General features: G+C 29.5%; 1 protein-coding gene across 11 annotated transcripts in view; it reads right to left on the bottom strand.

Moving 5' to 3' along the window:
- LOC124428482 (diacylglycerol O-acyltransferase 1) overlaps nucleotides 1-15,000 on the bottom strand; it is a 139,033-nt gene that overhangs the window by 79,035 nt on the left and 44,998 nt on the right. For all 11 annotated transcript variants that reach the window (XM_046972561.1, XM_046972565.1, XM_046972557.1 and 8 more), the window contains one exon: nucleotides 5,995-6,047. In XM_046972561.1, coding sequence (XP_046828517.1) covers nucleotides 5,995-6,047 — 53 coding nt within the window. The remainder of the gene's footprint in view (nucleotides 1-5,994; nucleotides 6,048-15,000) is intronic.

The following is a 15,000-nucleotide window of genomic DNA, read 5'->3' as shown; positions in this document are numbered from 1 at the left end:
AGGATGCAGTACCTTCGTTAAGAACAATAAAGAGAAGACGTGAAACATAAAAAAAAAAAAAGAAGAAGATAAATAAATATCGAAAAAATAAAAAAAAAAAAGAAAAAAAGAAAAATAATCGATGAACGTTCCTTTCGCAAGGAAAAATAATTCGCGTGAGTCTCTTTATCAAGACTTTCAAGAAATTAAATTTTTCCTAAGCTAACGACGACCTTTTACGATCGTTCACAAATTTTCCATTCGAAGAATGAAATAGAGATAATATAAAGAAAAAAAAAAAAAATAAAAAATAAATAATAATAATAATAATAACAATAATAATAGAAATGAATAATTGAAATATTTGTTAACGATAATATTACGTATATATCACGATAGAAAAAAATTTTCATTCTCGTTCTCGAAATAAATCGTACTCATTTTCGATATGGATTTTTAAGATCGAAATAAAATAACGAAAAAAAAAAAAAAAGAATAAATAAATAAATAAATAAATAAACAAGTAAATACATAAAATAAAATAAAATAAAATAAAATGCACAAATAAAGATTAATGACATTGTGGAAAAAAAAAAAATGATTCTTAGTAACGCGATATTACGATGTTCTCGTAATAATATAAATGAAACTTTTCTATATCGATTTAATGCCGATCGAATTTGGAATTTTAATATGAAACATAATACTAACGATAGAATGTAAAAATAACAACAACAAAATATATATATATATATATACACATCTGAAAAAATAATATCACTTAGATAATATCGTAGTATCAGGATGTTCGAAAAAAAAAAAAAAGAAAAGAAAAGAAACAAAAAAGGGAAAACGAAAATCGTCGAAAAATTAATTTGACATTCGTCGTAATTTTTCAAAAAAAAAAAAAAAAAAAAAAAAAAAAAAGAAAAGAAAAGAAAAAAAAATTTTCATACCAATGAATTCCTTTTCTTTTCTTTACTTTTTTTTTTTTCTTTTTTTATATTGTTAAAGTTTCCTCGGTATCTTTTGTAAGCAGGAAGGAATAACAACGTAGCGGAAGAAAGCAAAGAGAAGTAAGGGGGTGGGAAAGGGGGGTGGGGAATGGGTGGTGGTGGTGGTGGTGGTGGTGTGGCTGTTAAATATCAAATATTTATGAACCACTTGACCCAATTACGCGACACAAAAGAATACCATGAATTTCGAGTAAAGTCCGGCAAATTGCATGGTTGAAACATTTATGCTCGCTTGCACATATACACTCTGCCAGCCCATATGTCCCTTGTATTTTACATGTAAACCAAAATAGATAGGAGTTAGAGAAGAAAAAAGGAAAAAAAGAAAAAAAGAACGAAAAGGAGATAGAGGGATGGGGAGGAGGGAGTAGGGGGGAGGGTAGGGAAGGGGATGGGAGGGAGGAAAAAAAAAGGACAAATAAAGGGAATGAGAATAGGATAATTATTTGCGAGCTTTTTCATCGAAGCCACGAACGATTAGGACGATGAAAGAAAATGAAAAGAAATTTATCAGAACGTTCTCAATCGTTTACGTTTTTTTTTTTGTTTTTTTTTTATTGTTTCTCTTTTTTTTCCTTTGTTTTTTTTTTTGTTTTTTGTTTTTTCTCCTCTCTTTTTTTTCTCTTTTCTCGGTTTTTTTTTTTTTTTTTCTTTTCCTTTCTACGCGTTATCGCAAGTCATGACTTATATTTTATGTGAATTGTAAGCATTTCTTTTCTTTTTTCTTTTTTTTTTTTCTTTCGTTTGTTTTTCTTCTTCTTCTTCTTCTCTTCGATATTACTTCACATTATTTGTTTAATATTTTAATATTATTAAGAAGAATTTATAATTTTTCTTTTTTTTTCTTTTTTATATTTATTATGATATTCTTAAAACGTACAACTACGAAAGTATATTAATTTAATCATTCATATTTATCAATTGGAATATTATAAAAAAAAAAAAAGAAGAAGAAAAAGAAAAGGAGAAAAAGGGGAAAGAAATTTTATGATCAATCAAAGAAATAAATATCTAAAGATAATATTGTTTAATTCGATCAATTGTCAATCAGAGTTTCGTTTAATTTTTTTGCAAAAGATATAAAATGACGTATAAACAATGTACCGATTATATAACGAAAATTTCCAAATGACAAACTTTTTTATGTCGAATGTTTGATGTTAACATAAAAAAAAAAAAAAAAAAAAAAAAAAAAAAAAAAATTAAATAAAATAACCTACGTATAAAAGAGACATATCCAATATATAATAATTAATACGTATAAAATCTCTTATAACTATGTAATTGACGTAATTGTAAATTAATTATTAATTAAGTTAATTAAAGGCATTTATAAAAAAAAAAAAAAAAGTAATAAAAAGTAATGTAGAAAAGAATGTGAAACGATACGAATATAAAATTATTTTTATATTTTTGATAATATACATTTAATGTAATTATTAATTAATAAAAAATTTTAAATTAGTTCGTCCAAAGGAAAGACTTTGATCAGAACAAATATGTAGGACTAATGTCGACAAACAAATGTCAACGTCCTTGGATATCTCACGTTTATATCAAAATGGAAATATATCTTCTCTACTCAAAAAAAAAATATATATATATATATATACATACATACATACATACATACATACATACATACATATGTCCATTTGCTTATGATAAAAATCAGTCTCTCAATGCTTTTAAAATCCATGGGATTCGGAAATGGCTATGTTTCGGTTAGTAGATGCGAGCGAATACATGAATAATATTATCAATCCGTACCGTTGGAAAATTTATCGTGCTAATTTTTCAAAATGCGGTGCGACCCGAGTAATAGATGTAATAAATTTTACAAGTGTCCGGTAAAACGGGATGCAATAATTTTAGTTAAATTTAAGCGCAATCACGTATATAAGATAATATGTGTATATATAAATATATATATATATATATATATATATATATATATATATATATATATGCATATCGAAGTGAAAATGCACGTGCTTTTAGCCGAAATATTTTTCTTTCTTTCTTTCTTTCTTTCTTTCTTCCTTTCTTTCTTTTAGAAATAAATAAATCAAACCAATTGAATTTCAATAATGGGTATCATTCGACGAGTCGAAAAGGATCAACCTATTAAATAATATCGATCGAAATTATATATAAATCTACATATAGGTATAATAAAAACATAATTGAAACGTCATCATTATTATTATTATTATTCATCAATATGATTAACGAAATTTATAATAGAATATTTTATTTTAATATTAAATCAATTCTATCAAATGAATCTTTACTTAATAAAGAGCAATTCAAATTCTTCGAACATTTATATATACACACACACACACACATGTGTGTATATACATGTATGAATGTACTTAGATATATGTGAATGTATTACAATAATATCGCGAGTTTCAAAGCTTATTAACAACGAGCATATTAGCATTAGTTTCCTAACAGGAAACATGCGATACAATGGACACAAGAATAAGCTTTGAGAATCAAATTAAATTCGTGTTAAACGTACATACACATTTGTCACGCTAGAAAGACATTCATACGTGAGTTTCGATCGATTCGGAATATATAAGGTAAGGGTAGGAAGGGGGAGGGAGGGGGGTGAGTAGGCGGTATGATTGTGGCCCACAGGAGAGAAAAAAGTGGGAAGGTCGGAGATGGTGTGGAGGGGTGGTAGGGAGAGGGACGGAGAAGGAGGGAGATAGAGAGAGATAGAGAGGGAGGAAGGGGGAGTGGTGGTTAAAAACGTTATTTCTCGAGGTTAAAGTTTACGACATCGGCGATAAGGGAAGAAATGAGAAATATTTCTCGTTAAAGATTATGCTTCGAATGTTCATGATATAGTACGTGACCAATGTCATACCTTTTGATCGTCGCGAGATAGAAACTGATAAGAATATATATCGTGACTTTTAAATGAGTTTAACGCACAAATCTACTTATCTTTATGTACATATATATGTTTCTATATCTGTATATATTATATATATATATATATATATATATATATATATATATGTGTATATATATGTATGTATGTGTGTGTGTGTGTATATATATGGGTAGGTGTTCTAGAACGATCAGATATTAGTAGGTAAAGTTTTACCCGGAGAGAAGAGAAAAAAACGGCGGACATGCATTATTTATGCAAGCTTAGTTTAACATTCATCGCGTTTAATTATTCATAGTGTTTCATATTAACTCGAAACTTCGCATTTTAGTTTCAAGTAATTTCCTTGGATTGCGTATGAAGAAAGCGTCTACGTCGGGAGATAGTTGCGTGATGTTCCGAAAAAAAGGAAAAAAAAAAAAAAAAAAAAAAAGAAGAAGAAAAAAGAAAGAAAAAAAGAATGAAGGAAATAAAGAAGATACGTAATAAAAGGAAGAAAAAAAATTAGACCAAAAAAGGAAGGAAACAAAAAGAGAGAGAAAGAGAAAGAGAGAGAGAGAGAGAGAGAGAGAGAGAGAGAGAGAGAGAGAGAGAGAGAGAGAGCACAAAACGGAAATAAAGATGGAAATAGGAGAGATGGGGGTGGGGGGAGAAATGAAACGCGTAAAAAACAAAAAAAGAAAAAGAGAGAAAGAGAGAGAGAGAGAGAGAGAGAAAGGAAAGAAGAAAAGAGAGAATGAAAAAAAAAAATTATTGCACCGTTTAAAAATCTTTTTCCAACGTTTTACGTATCTTTAAAAGACTCCACGGTATTTATTTAACGCGCGAAGGAAGAATCTCGTGAAAGAAAGAGAGACCGACGGATAAAGAGAAAGAGAGAGAGAGAGAGAGAGAGAGAGAGAGAGGGAGAAGATAAAGCGGAAGATTTAAAATAAAATTCTTAACTGTGGAAGATGAATGGAGTAATTACTTCAGGACAAACGATGGAGAGTGTAGATATAGTTCGCTTTGATTATTCTCTGTCTCTCTCTTTTTTCTCTCTCTCTCTCTCTCTCTTTATCTCTCTTTTTCTCGTATAACGAGTTGGACTGTTTACATTTCGGTATATCGTGCGGGTTATCGTAAAATCAACGATTCATCGTGATAACGCAAAGCTGAATTTTCGAATCGATTCGAATCGATTGTAAAGTGATCGAATCGCATAAAAAAGAGAGAGAAAAAAAAAGAAGAAGAAAAGGAAGAAAAGGAAAAACGAAAAATGAAAAATCTACAATGATGAGTTTTCTTCTCCCTCCCTCTCTCTCTCTCTCTCTCTATATATATATATATTTACATTTATATATATATATATATATCCATGTATTCATGATTCTCATTATCCTTCTTTACTCCTTGATACTTCTTTTTTATATTTATCCATACATTTTTCGATCTAAAGTATTATATACTTTAAATATCATTTATCTGTTCGTGCGAAAGAAATTAAAATGGTTGAATGATCTCTTCAATACTTTCATTTTAATCACTCCTACTGTTTCTATCATTTCTATTTCTGTTTACTTTTATATTTTATTTTCTATTTTCTTTTTCTTCATTTTCTTTTTCCTTTCCCCCCTCCCCCCACCCCATTACTCAGTTTCCTCGCAAAATTTTTCATTTTCTACTCTCCCTCCCTCCCTCCCTCTCTCTCTCTCTCTCTCTCTCTCTCTCTCTCTCTCTCTCTCTCTCACTCTGTCCGGGTTACTCTTGCTTTTTTTTTTCTTTTGTTTTTTTGTTTTTTCTTTCATTCCAAAGTAAATATTTTTCAACAAAATTCCATTCTATATCTATTTTTATTTCACCTTTTGAATTCAATTATATGATAAACATCTTTTAAACATTATTATTTGATCATTTGAAAGAAAATAAAAGATAAAGTGTATGTTAAATATTTTTCCATTTATTATTTTCAATACCTCTTTCTCTCTCTCTCTCTCTCTCTCTCTCTTTTTTTTTGTTTTTTTTTTTTTTTGAATTCGCTTTATTCTAATTATAAAATATCTATACAAATGTTAATTCATGTCGTTACTTTTTAATAACGTCACTTACCAGAGACATTCCCTTCTCTATCAACAGGCAAAGAGTCACCGGCACGATGGAATCTAAAAAAAAAAAAAAAAAAATAAAAAAATAAAAAAGAAGAAGAACAAAAAAGAAATAAAAGGAGAGAAAAAAAAGAAACATTGCTTATTTTTCATAATACATGAAGGAAGTTTTTAGGATCGTTTAATTAACGAGTGGCTAATTAGATCGACGTTATACCAAATGTAAAATATCGATGATAAAAAATACATTAACAACATATATATATATATATATATATATATATATATATATATATATATATATATATGTACATATGCAAATACACACACACAAACGTGTATCTATATTTTCGATTGATAATCTAAAAAGTACGATTTTATTGAACAATCATAACAATTTAATTAAATTGCGCTCGCTTATAACGTTGCTACTGTCGTTGACATAAAAAAAAAAAAAAAAAAAAAGAAAAAAAAGAAAAAAGAAAAAAAAAAGTATCACATTAATAAACATCAGAATAATAAAACAGTATACTTCACATTTTTTTTTTCTATCTACAAAACAATATAAACATATACATGTGATTTATATTGCAAATGAAAATGTTATGAATATGGAAAATGTTTGTAAAGAAATCATGACAGGTTAGAGGAAGGAAACGGTGGAACGTAAAGAGGGAAGGAGATGGGAAATAAAAGAGGCAGAAAAATTATACGAAATATTAGAGCATTGATAAAGAAGAAAAAAAGAAAAAGGAAAAAAAAAAATAATAATAATAATAATAATAATAATCATCATCATCATCGTCATAAATAGAACTTGTCGAATAGATTGAAGTTATGGCGAATTGATGGCGCGTTGATTAAAAAGAGAAGAGAAAAAAAAAAAAGAGAAAAAAAATAAATGAAAAACAAAAGGGATGAAATTAAAGAAAAGAAGAAGGAAGAAAAAAACAAATCACAACACCGAAATAACGAACGTTTAACTACGAATATTTATTCTCGAAAATTAAGTTATTTTCGTAATAGATGAATATATAAAGTCGCATGATTTCCTTCCTTAAGCCTTCCCCTTTTGACCCTCAATATCCCCTCTTCCTTTATCCTTCTTGCTTCAACGCATTTACGTTTATATTCTACGAACGTGGGTATTTCTCTCATCTCTTGGCATAAAATATGGCAAAACTTAAATAAGTTTAGAAGATGCAACCGGCCGATAGGCAAAACTCGCGAAATTGAGAAGCGCGAGATTCGTTTTGGAAGGAACTGCAAGATATCTTCTATCTCTCTCTCTTGCTCTTGCTCTCTCTCTCTCTCTCTCTCTCTCTCTCTCTCTCTCTCTCTTTTTATCTATCTATCTATCTCTCACATACATTTTGATCTAATTTATATCCTACAAACAAATGTATTAAAAATTACTTCAAGCAAAAATTATTTCTAATTGCTTAAGGCCATTTTACGAAAAATTCGTGGCTCCCTTTCATATATATATATATATATATATATATATATATATATATATATATATATATATATATATCTTTTTTTTTATCTTTTTATCATTATAATTATCATTATTATCATTATCATTATCATTATCATTATAATTATTATTATTATTATTATTTCTCATCTCAAGACTATAAATCGTTTTTACTTCAATAGCGACATTTATACGTTTTTAATTTTTTGTATTTCTTTTCTTTTTCCTCTCTTTTCCTTTTTCCCAACGACAAGTATTATGTTCGTACAAAAAAATGATTTCGTTGTAAAAAATTGATGAGAAATTTTTACTAGCTTCAAATTTAAACTAATAATCATAATAATAACAACAACAACAACTACAACAATAATAATAGTAATAATAATAATAATAGTAATAATAATAATAATAATAATAATAATAATAATAATAATAATAATAATAATAATAATAATAATAATAATAGTAACAAAAGCATGAGAAGGTAAGAAAAGTTCGAAATGGCCAGTGTTACGTGAGGGTCGTTTTAACGACGCGTGTAAAATGCAAAACAGGCAATTAGGACGAATTAGTCACAATTAAAGGCTTTTCTAAAGAGGGAAGTGGGAGCAGTAGGTGGAGGAACGAAGAGTGAACCAAGCGAGAATAACTGCACCTGTCGACATCTCAACCCTTTTCTCTCTCTCTCTCTCTCTCTCTCTCTCTCTCTCTCTATGTTATTCTCACACATTTAAAGTTCACGTAGACACGTTAATATCATTGTAGATCGAATTTACAATACACGTAAACGTGGCCGAGCAGAAATAGGAAGGAAAAAGAGTGACGTCTGTAAATTGGAAGTTCAAACTCGCGAGTATGTAAAAAATGAGAATGAGAGAGTTAGAGAGAGAGAGAGAGAGAGAGAGAGAGAGAAGAAAAAGAAAAAGAAAAGGAAGAGGGGGAAAAAAGAAAGAAAAAGAAGAGAAAAGAGAAGAGAAAAGGTAGATAACGTTGATGCCCAGCACCAGCCAACTTCACATCCCACAACCCACGTTCCACATCGACCTTTCCCCCTTTTTCCCTTCCTTTCGTTGAAATCTCTACTCGTCAATTATCTCCAGCGTATTAATTACTAATTGGCATAGACGGATATACGTTTCCCATATTACATTTTGTTAACATGCCGTCGTATCAATTAGAATCTTTTTGAAATTGGTATTTCAAAGTCGATCTCTCTCTCTCTCTCTCTCTTTTTCTTTCTTTCTTTCTCTCTCTTTCTGTCTTTCTCTTTCTCATTCTCTCTATCTATCCATCTATTTATCTATCTATCTATCTATCTATCTATCTATCTGTATATCTACATATCTCTTTTTACAGAAGAGAAAACCATTTCCAATAATTATCTTTCTGAACGTCATACCGAAAGTCGAATTCGATTTGTAGATCGGACGTACCGTATTTGGTATATCAGCGAATGTCGAAAGAAGTTTAATTAAAATTCGTGCGTTCGTTTACGATGTAACTTCCAATTCGAGAATAACGAGAATGTATACACATATGTTCCATCGTACATATATATATATATATATGTGAGTGTGTGTATATGTAGAAAAGCACATTTAATCGATCGAGCTTGAAAGTTCGATCGATATTGTTCGATGTTTTGCTGATATCACGTACGGAAAGATATTTTCCAGCTTTAACATATATATATATATATATATATATATATATATATATATATATACTTAATATATATATTCAATACATATATAGACATATACATACGTATATGTATACATATATTCACGCATGCATTCATGTTTGCATAAAACTCTTTCATCCAACTAAATTGAATTACGTTCGATTACGCTTGTGTTATATCGTGTAATATGTTTGTATATTTATTGTCAATGACACGTATTTAAGAACTATTAAGGTGTACATACATCCATTATGTTAATTTTAAGAGAATAAATTAATAAATTCATTCTCTTACTCGATGTCAAAGAAAACGAATTAAATTCTTGTATATATGTACGTATGTATGTATGTATGTATGTATTCCATACACACAGAAAATAATCCATAAAGAGGAAATTTATTTAATTACTTTAAGTTTAATTTAATGAAGATAAATTTTGTTATATTCAATTATAATATATAAATAAAAAAAATTTATTTATTATCTATTTATAATTATGAATATTTAGAAATCATTAATATATTTAACACAAAAAAAAAGAAAGAAATTTCATCGAAATTGACTTATCCATTTTTATGAAATTATTATATTACGTAAAACGAATGCATATGTTCTCATAAATATCTTATTAATTGGGATTATCTTAAAATCATTTATCTATTATTCCCTTCGCTTTTATCTTATAGATCATGCGAACAATTAATTGAGAAAATTTTACTACAAAATGAAACTATTAACTTAACTTACATGATTACAACATTGAAAAACAAATTTCTATGAGAGTAAAAAAAAAAAAAAAAAAAAGAAAAGAAAAAAAAAGGAAAAAAAACCCCCAGAATAGTAAAGAAAAAAAAAAAGAAAAGAAAAAAAAAATCATGAAAGAGTTTAAATCCCTTTCACTTTTCACGATCTTTATGACCTTCCAAATAATTCGCTCCTTCCAAATAATCCGAATAATTATCACGAAATTTTCCTAGAACATCAAACTATTAAACCATTGAAATCCAAGTTACGCCCTAGCCATGTTCTCTATTCCCATAGAAAAGCCACATAAGGGAGTTTCCACCTGTTAGAAATGAACGAGAACGAAAATTCATCGGTTGTACTCCGAACTAACAGCGACTAAAAAGAGAGAGAGAGAGAGAGAAAGAGAAAGAGAAAGAGAGAGAAAGAAAGAGAGAGAAAGAGAAAGAGAGAGAGAGAGAGAGAGAGAGAGAGAGAGAGAGAGAGAGAGAGAGAGAGAGACAGAGAGAGGATATACATACGCATCATTCATGTGCGAACGCACATATAGATACGTACGTACACATAGAAACGTGCATACACACATCGATATTGACAGTTTTGAAAACGTATCGGCTTTACCACGATGCCCGAACTCAGGTGAATGTGTTTCTACTTCGACTATAATTAATGAAAACAAATGACTTCTCATATATCAGAACGTAAAACGTGATGGAGAGCGAGATGGAAGGGGGGTTGGGAAAGGGAGAGGGAGAGAGGAGAAAGGGGTGAAAGGATAAGAGGGGTGAGGTATTATTTTCTCTTCCTGCTACTCTATATGATATACATTTTTTGATTTTTGTTCTTTCTTTTTTTTTTTTGTTTCTTTTTTTTTCCTTTTTTTTTGTTTCTTTTTTTTTCTTTTTATACCTTTCGTCCTTTTGATAACGAAAGAGAGAGAGAGAGAGAGAGAGAGAGAGAGAGAGAGAGAGAGAGAGAGAGAGAGAGAGAGAGAGAGAGAGAAGGCTCGAACGTTCAAATCCGACACAGCTGACTAATAGATATTAATGAAAACCCTTTACGTCATGGAAATTCGTTCATATTTTTGTTTCATTCGTTTGGTTTCTTTTTTTTTTTTTTCGTTTTTTTTTGTTGTGTGTCCACCCCCCCGCCCCCCACTCCCATGTTTATCAGACCTCACCTTTCTCTCTATGAGATCCCTAAGCTCCCACTCTTGCCCATTGGACTGAAATAGCGAACGAAACATAGAGAGGAGACATTTTTATTTGTTTTCCAAAAAAAAAAAAAAAAAAAAAAAGAAAAAAGGAAAAAGGAAAGAAAAAAAAAACGAAAAAGAAAAAAAGGACAATGATTATTAAACGCAAAAGAAAAAGGAAATAAATGTAAAAGGAAAGAAAAGTGAAAAACGAACAAAAACAAAACAATACGAACGAACAAACAAACAACGAGAAAGAAAAAAAAAAAAAAAAAAGAGAGGAAAGAAAAAAGAAGAGGGGGAGCGGGAAGGTAGGTGGGGTGAAAAAAAAAAAATTGGAATTGAAAAAAGAGACACTCTTTTTGTCAAATCTATATTACACGGGGAAAGATATGAAAGCATAGAGTAGGATTTGAAGCTATTGATGTTACAGTTACAACAATGGCTATGCCATCATCGTTTGTGTCCCACCGTCAAAGTCAGTTATACCGAGTTTCACGTAATTTTCACACGCAATGAACACACACACACAGAAAGAGAGAGAGAGAGATATATATACATAAATACATATATATATTTTTTGTAGCTTTTGTTTTTTTTTTGTTTGTTTTTTTTTTTCTTTTCTTCTCCCACCCACTTTCAATCGAATGTTTGATCTCCTTCGCTTTCAATTTGACACGACATCGAACGAGTATTAGTCCCTTCGAGTAACAAGGTACGAAACGATTTTAATTTTTCAACGAATTCAATGTCGAACACGGATGCATTTATCGATACAGGAGGAAATTATAATGAGAGAGAGAGACAGAGAGAGAGAGAGAGAGAGAGAAAGGAGAAGAGATCAAATTTCGATGGAGATATATAATAACGTATATATATTCCACCCACCCCTCCATCCCCCATCCCTCAGATGAAAATGTTCGGGCTTCTATGGAAATCATTAGCTTCGTTCGAAAAATTCGATAGTTTGTTAAACGCAAGATCGAGTCATTCCATTTAAATTAATCTATGGGATCAAATTTATCTAAGAATTTAGAGTAAATATAAGAAGAAGAAGGAGAGAGAGAGAGAGAGAGAGAGAGAGAGAGAGAGAGAGAGAGAGAGAGAGAGAGAGAGAGATGGGAAATACGAGAGAATAATATTTTCTATGAAAGAGGTGAGATGTTTGTTAGACAATTGATGAGTGGGAGGTGGGTGCACATAGGGTGGAGATGGTTGAGATAAGGAAATAAAAAAAAAAAAGAAAAAAAAAGGAAAAAAGAGAGAGAAAAAGGAATCGGCTAAAATGAGTGAAAACGAATGAGTGCAATGAAAGAAATAAAAAGAGGGAGAGAGAGACAGAGAAAGAGAGAGAAATATATATATATATATATATATATATATATATATATAAAGAGAGAGAAAGAGATAGGTACCCGCAAGCTTAAGGGTAATCGACTTCCACCCTCGAGCACCTCTCGGATCTCAGCCACTAATTAAGACTTTTACTTTTTTTTTTCCCCTCGCTAAGTCTTTTCTATCTCTCTTCGAGTGTCTCGACTCGTTGAAGGTTCGAAGTAACAGCCTGAGGTAAGAGAAAGATAGAGAGAGAAAGAGAGAGAGAGAGAGAGAGAGAGAGAGAGATGATATAAAAATGAAAAAAAAAAAAGGAGAGAGAGAGAAGATATAAAAATAAAGAATAAGAGAGAGGAGAGATAGAGAGAAGAATATTAAAATAAAAAGAAAAAAAAACGAAAGCTGATAAACTCGATTACGTGATGTAAGAATTTGATGGGAAACAAAAAAAGAAAGAAAGAAAAAAAAGAAAAAAAGAAAGAAAGAAAGAAAGAAAAAGGAAGAAAAGAACTTCAGTTGAGAAATTGACGCGAACTCGTTCGACGGAGTGTTTTAAAATATCCTATAAACGAGTCGATTTCGAAGTTCTTCGATCTTTTGTTATTCCCTTTTTTTTTTTTTTTTTTTGACAGGAAAAGAAAAGGAAAAAAAAGAAAAAAAGAAATAAATAAATAAAAGAAAGTAAAGAAAACGCATTTGTTCGATTGTCGACTTCGTTCGTGATTTTGTTTTCTCCTTTCTTTTTTTTTCTTTTTTTTTTTTTTTTTTTTTTTTTTTTTTTTTGTTTAAATCGTTATTAAACGTATTTTTACGTCCACTCCTAAATTTTCAATCTTTCGTTTATATTATTAAACGTTACGGGAAAATAACAATCGATTTAAACGTGATTGGATTGCCAATTTTTAACGATCTTTCGTTATTCTTTTGCCAAAAAAAAAAAAAAAAAAAGGAAAAAGAAAGAAGGAAAAAAAAAGAAAAAGAAAAAAAAAAAAGAAACAGTAGAAAAGGAAAAACATTTGCTCGATCATCGAGTTCCAATGATTTTATTTTCGAATTTTCTTCCTACTTTTCATTCTTTCCATTTCTATTAATCTTTCAGTTTTTTTTATTTGTTCAAGTCGTTATTTAACAGAACAAAAAAAAAAAACAAAAACCAAAAAAACTCGCGCGTATCGTTTTGCTTTTTTATTTATATTAAACGTTTACAAAGGAAATCCATCTGATTTTCTTTTAAACGAAGACGGTGTAACAACTCTCGACTAAAGTCCTTTGGATATCTCATGAAAACCATCTGTTTAATGGTCCGAGCTTGAACGTAAGGATCAAGCATGTATATATCTATGTATGTATGTATGTATGTGTATATGTATTTATGTGTGTGTGTGTGTGTGTGTGTGCGTGAAAAGGATAGCTGAAACGAGGAGAACTAACTTCAACGTAAAGGATGTATAGCAAAATGATGAAGAATAAAAAGGTATACGTGATACAAGTAAAGGATAAGTCGAAAGTACCCAAGTGATATTAAAAATCCGATTACTATTTTACGTGAACATATTAAAGATCAATTTTTGTATCCTCAAATGGTGAAATTACAAAAGCTTAGAAGAAACTTTCGACCGACATTCATCCCTCCTATACCTCGCCCTTCTCTCTCTCTCTCTCTCTCTCTCTCTCTCTCTCTCTTGTATTATCGTTTCGAATGAGGGATGAAAAAAGAAAGAATTCATTTTATTTCAAGAATTAATAAAAATAAATAAAAAGACAAAGTAAATGATCGTAAAGATTAACGATAGACAAAGATTTTCAATTCCCTTGTGTTTGATCTTTTTTTTTTTTTCTTCGAGCATTTTTTGTCACTCCCACTTTCTTTTTTATTTTATCCTCATTTTTTTGTCCCTCTTTTTTTGTTTTATCTTTCCCCCTCTTCCTCTCTCTCTCTCTCTCTCTCTCTCTCTTTTTTTCCTGTTCATGTTCTTTTTTATTACCGTGAACGGTCGTAGAGAAAGAAGCGTTACGAGTTAGTCCGCAATGTGAACGCCGGAGTGCTAATTACGAATAATTATGAGTACTAATTAAAGTTTCTCTTTGACACTGTCGCACATAACACACGAGTACGGCTAAAGATTTATGTGTTAGTTTAATATTCCTTATTAACCCATACTCGACTTTTAAAATATATATAAATATGTATATAAAATATATATATATATATATATATATATATATATATATATATATATATGTATATGAAAATATTGAATATGCAATTAATTTAATTTTATTTCATTTTATTATATTTACACTAGTTTTACTTCCATTTCATTTTTCTTTTTTTTATTTTTTTGTTCCTTTTTTTTGTTCTCTTTTTGTTTTTTTTTGTTCTTGTGTTTTTTTTTTTTTTTTTGATTAAGAATAAAACGAATAAAAAAAAAGAAGTCGAAAGAAATTAAAAATAAAAAGAGATATGTATATAAACAGACGTAGTACGTGTGCATATCCTAAAAGTTAATTCATTAATACAATGACTTAATATCATGATTTGTAAAAGGTAATGAAATTAACGAAATGAAAG

The sequence above is a fragment of the Vespa crabro genome, chromosome 12 (genome assembly GCF_910589235.1).
Source record: "Vespa crabro chromosome 12, iyVesCrab1.2, whole genome shotgun sequence".
Classification (NCBI taxonomy): Eukaryota; Metazoa; Arthropoda; class Insecta; order Hymenoptera; family Vespidae; genus Vespa; species Vespa crabro.
This window is presented reverse-complemented; position numbering and strand designations above follow the sequence as displayed.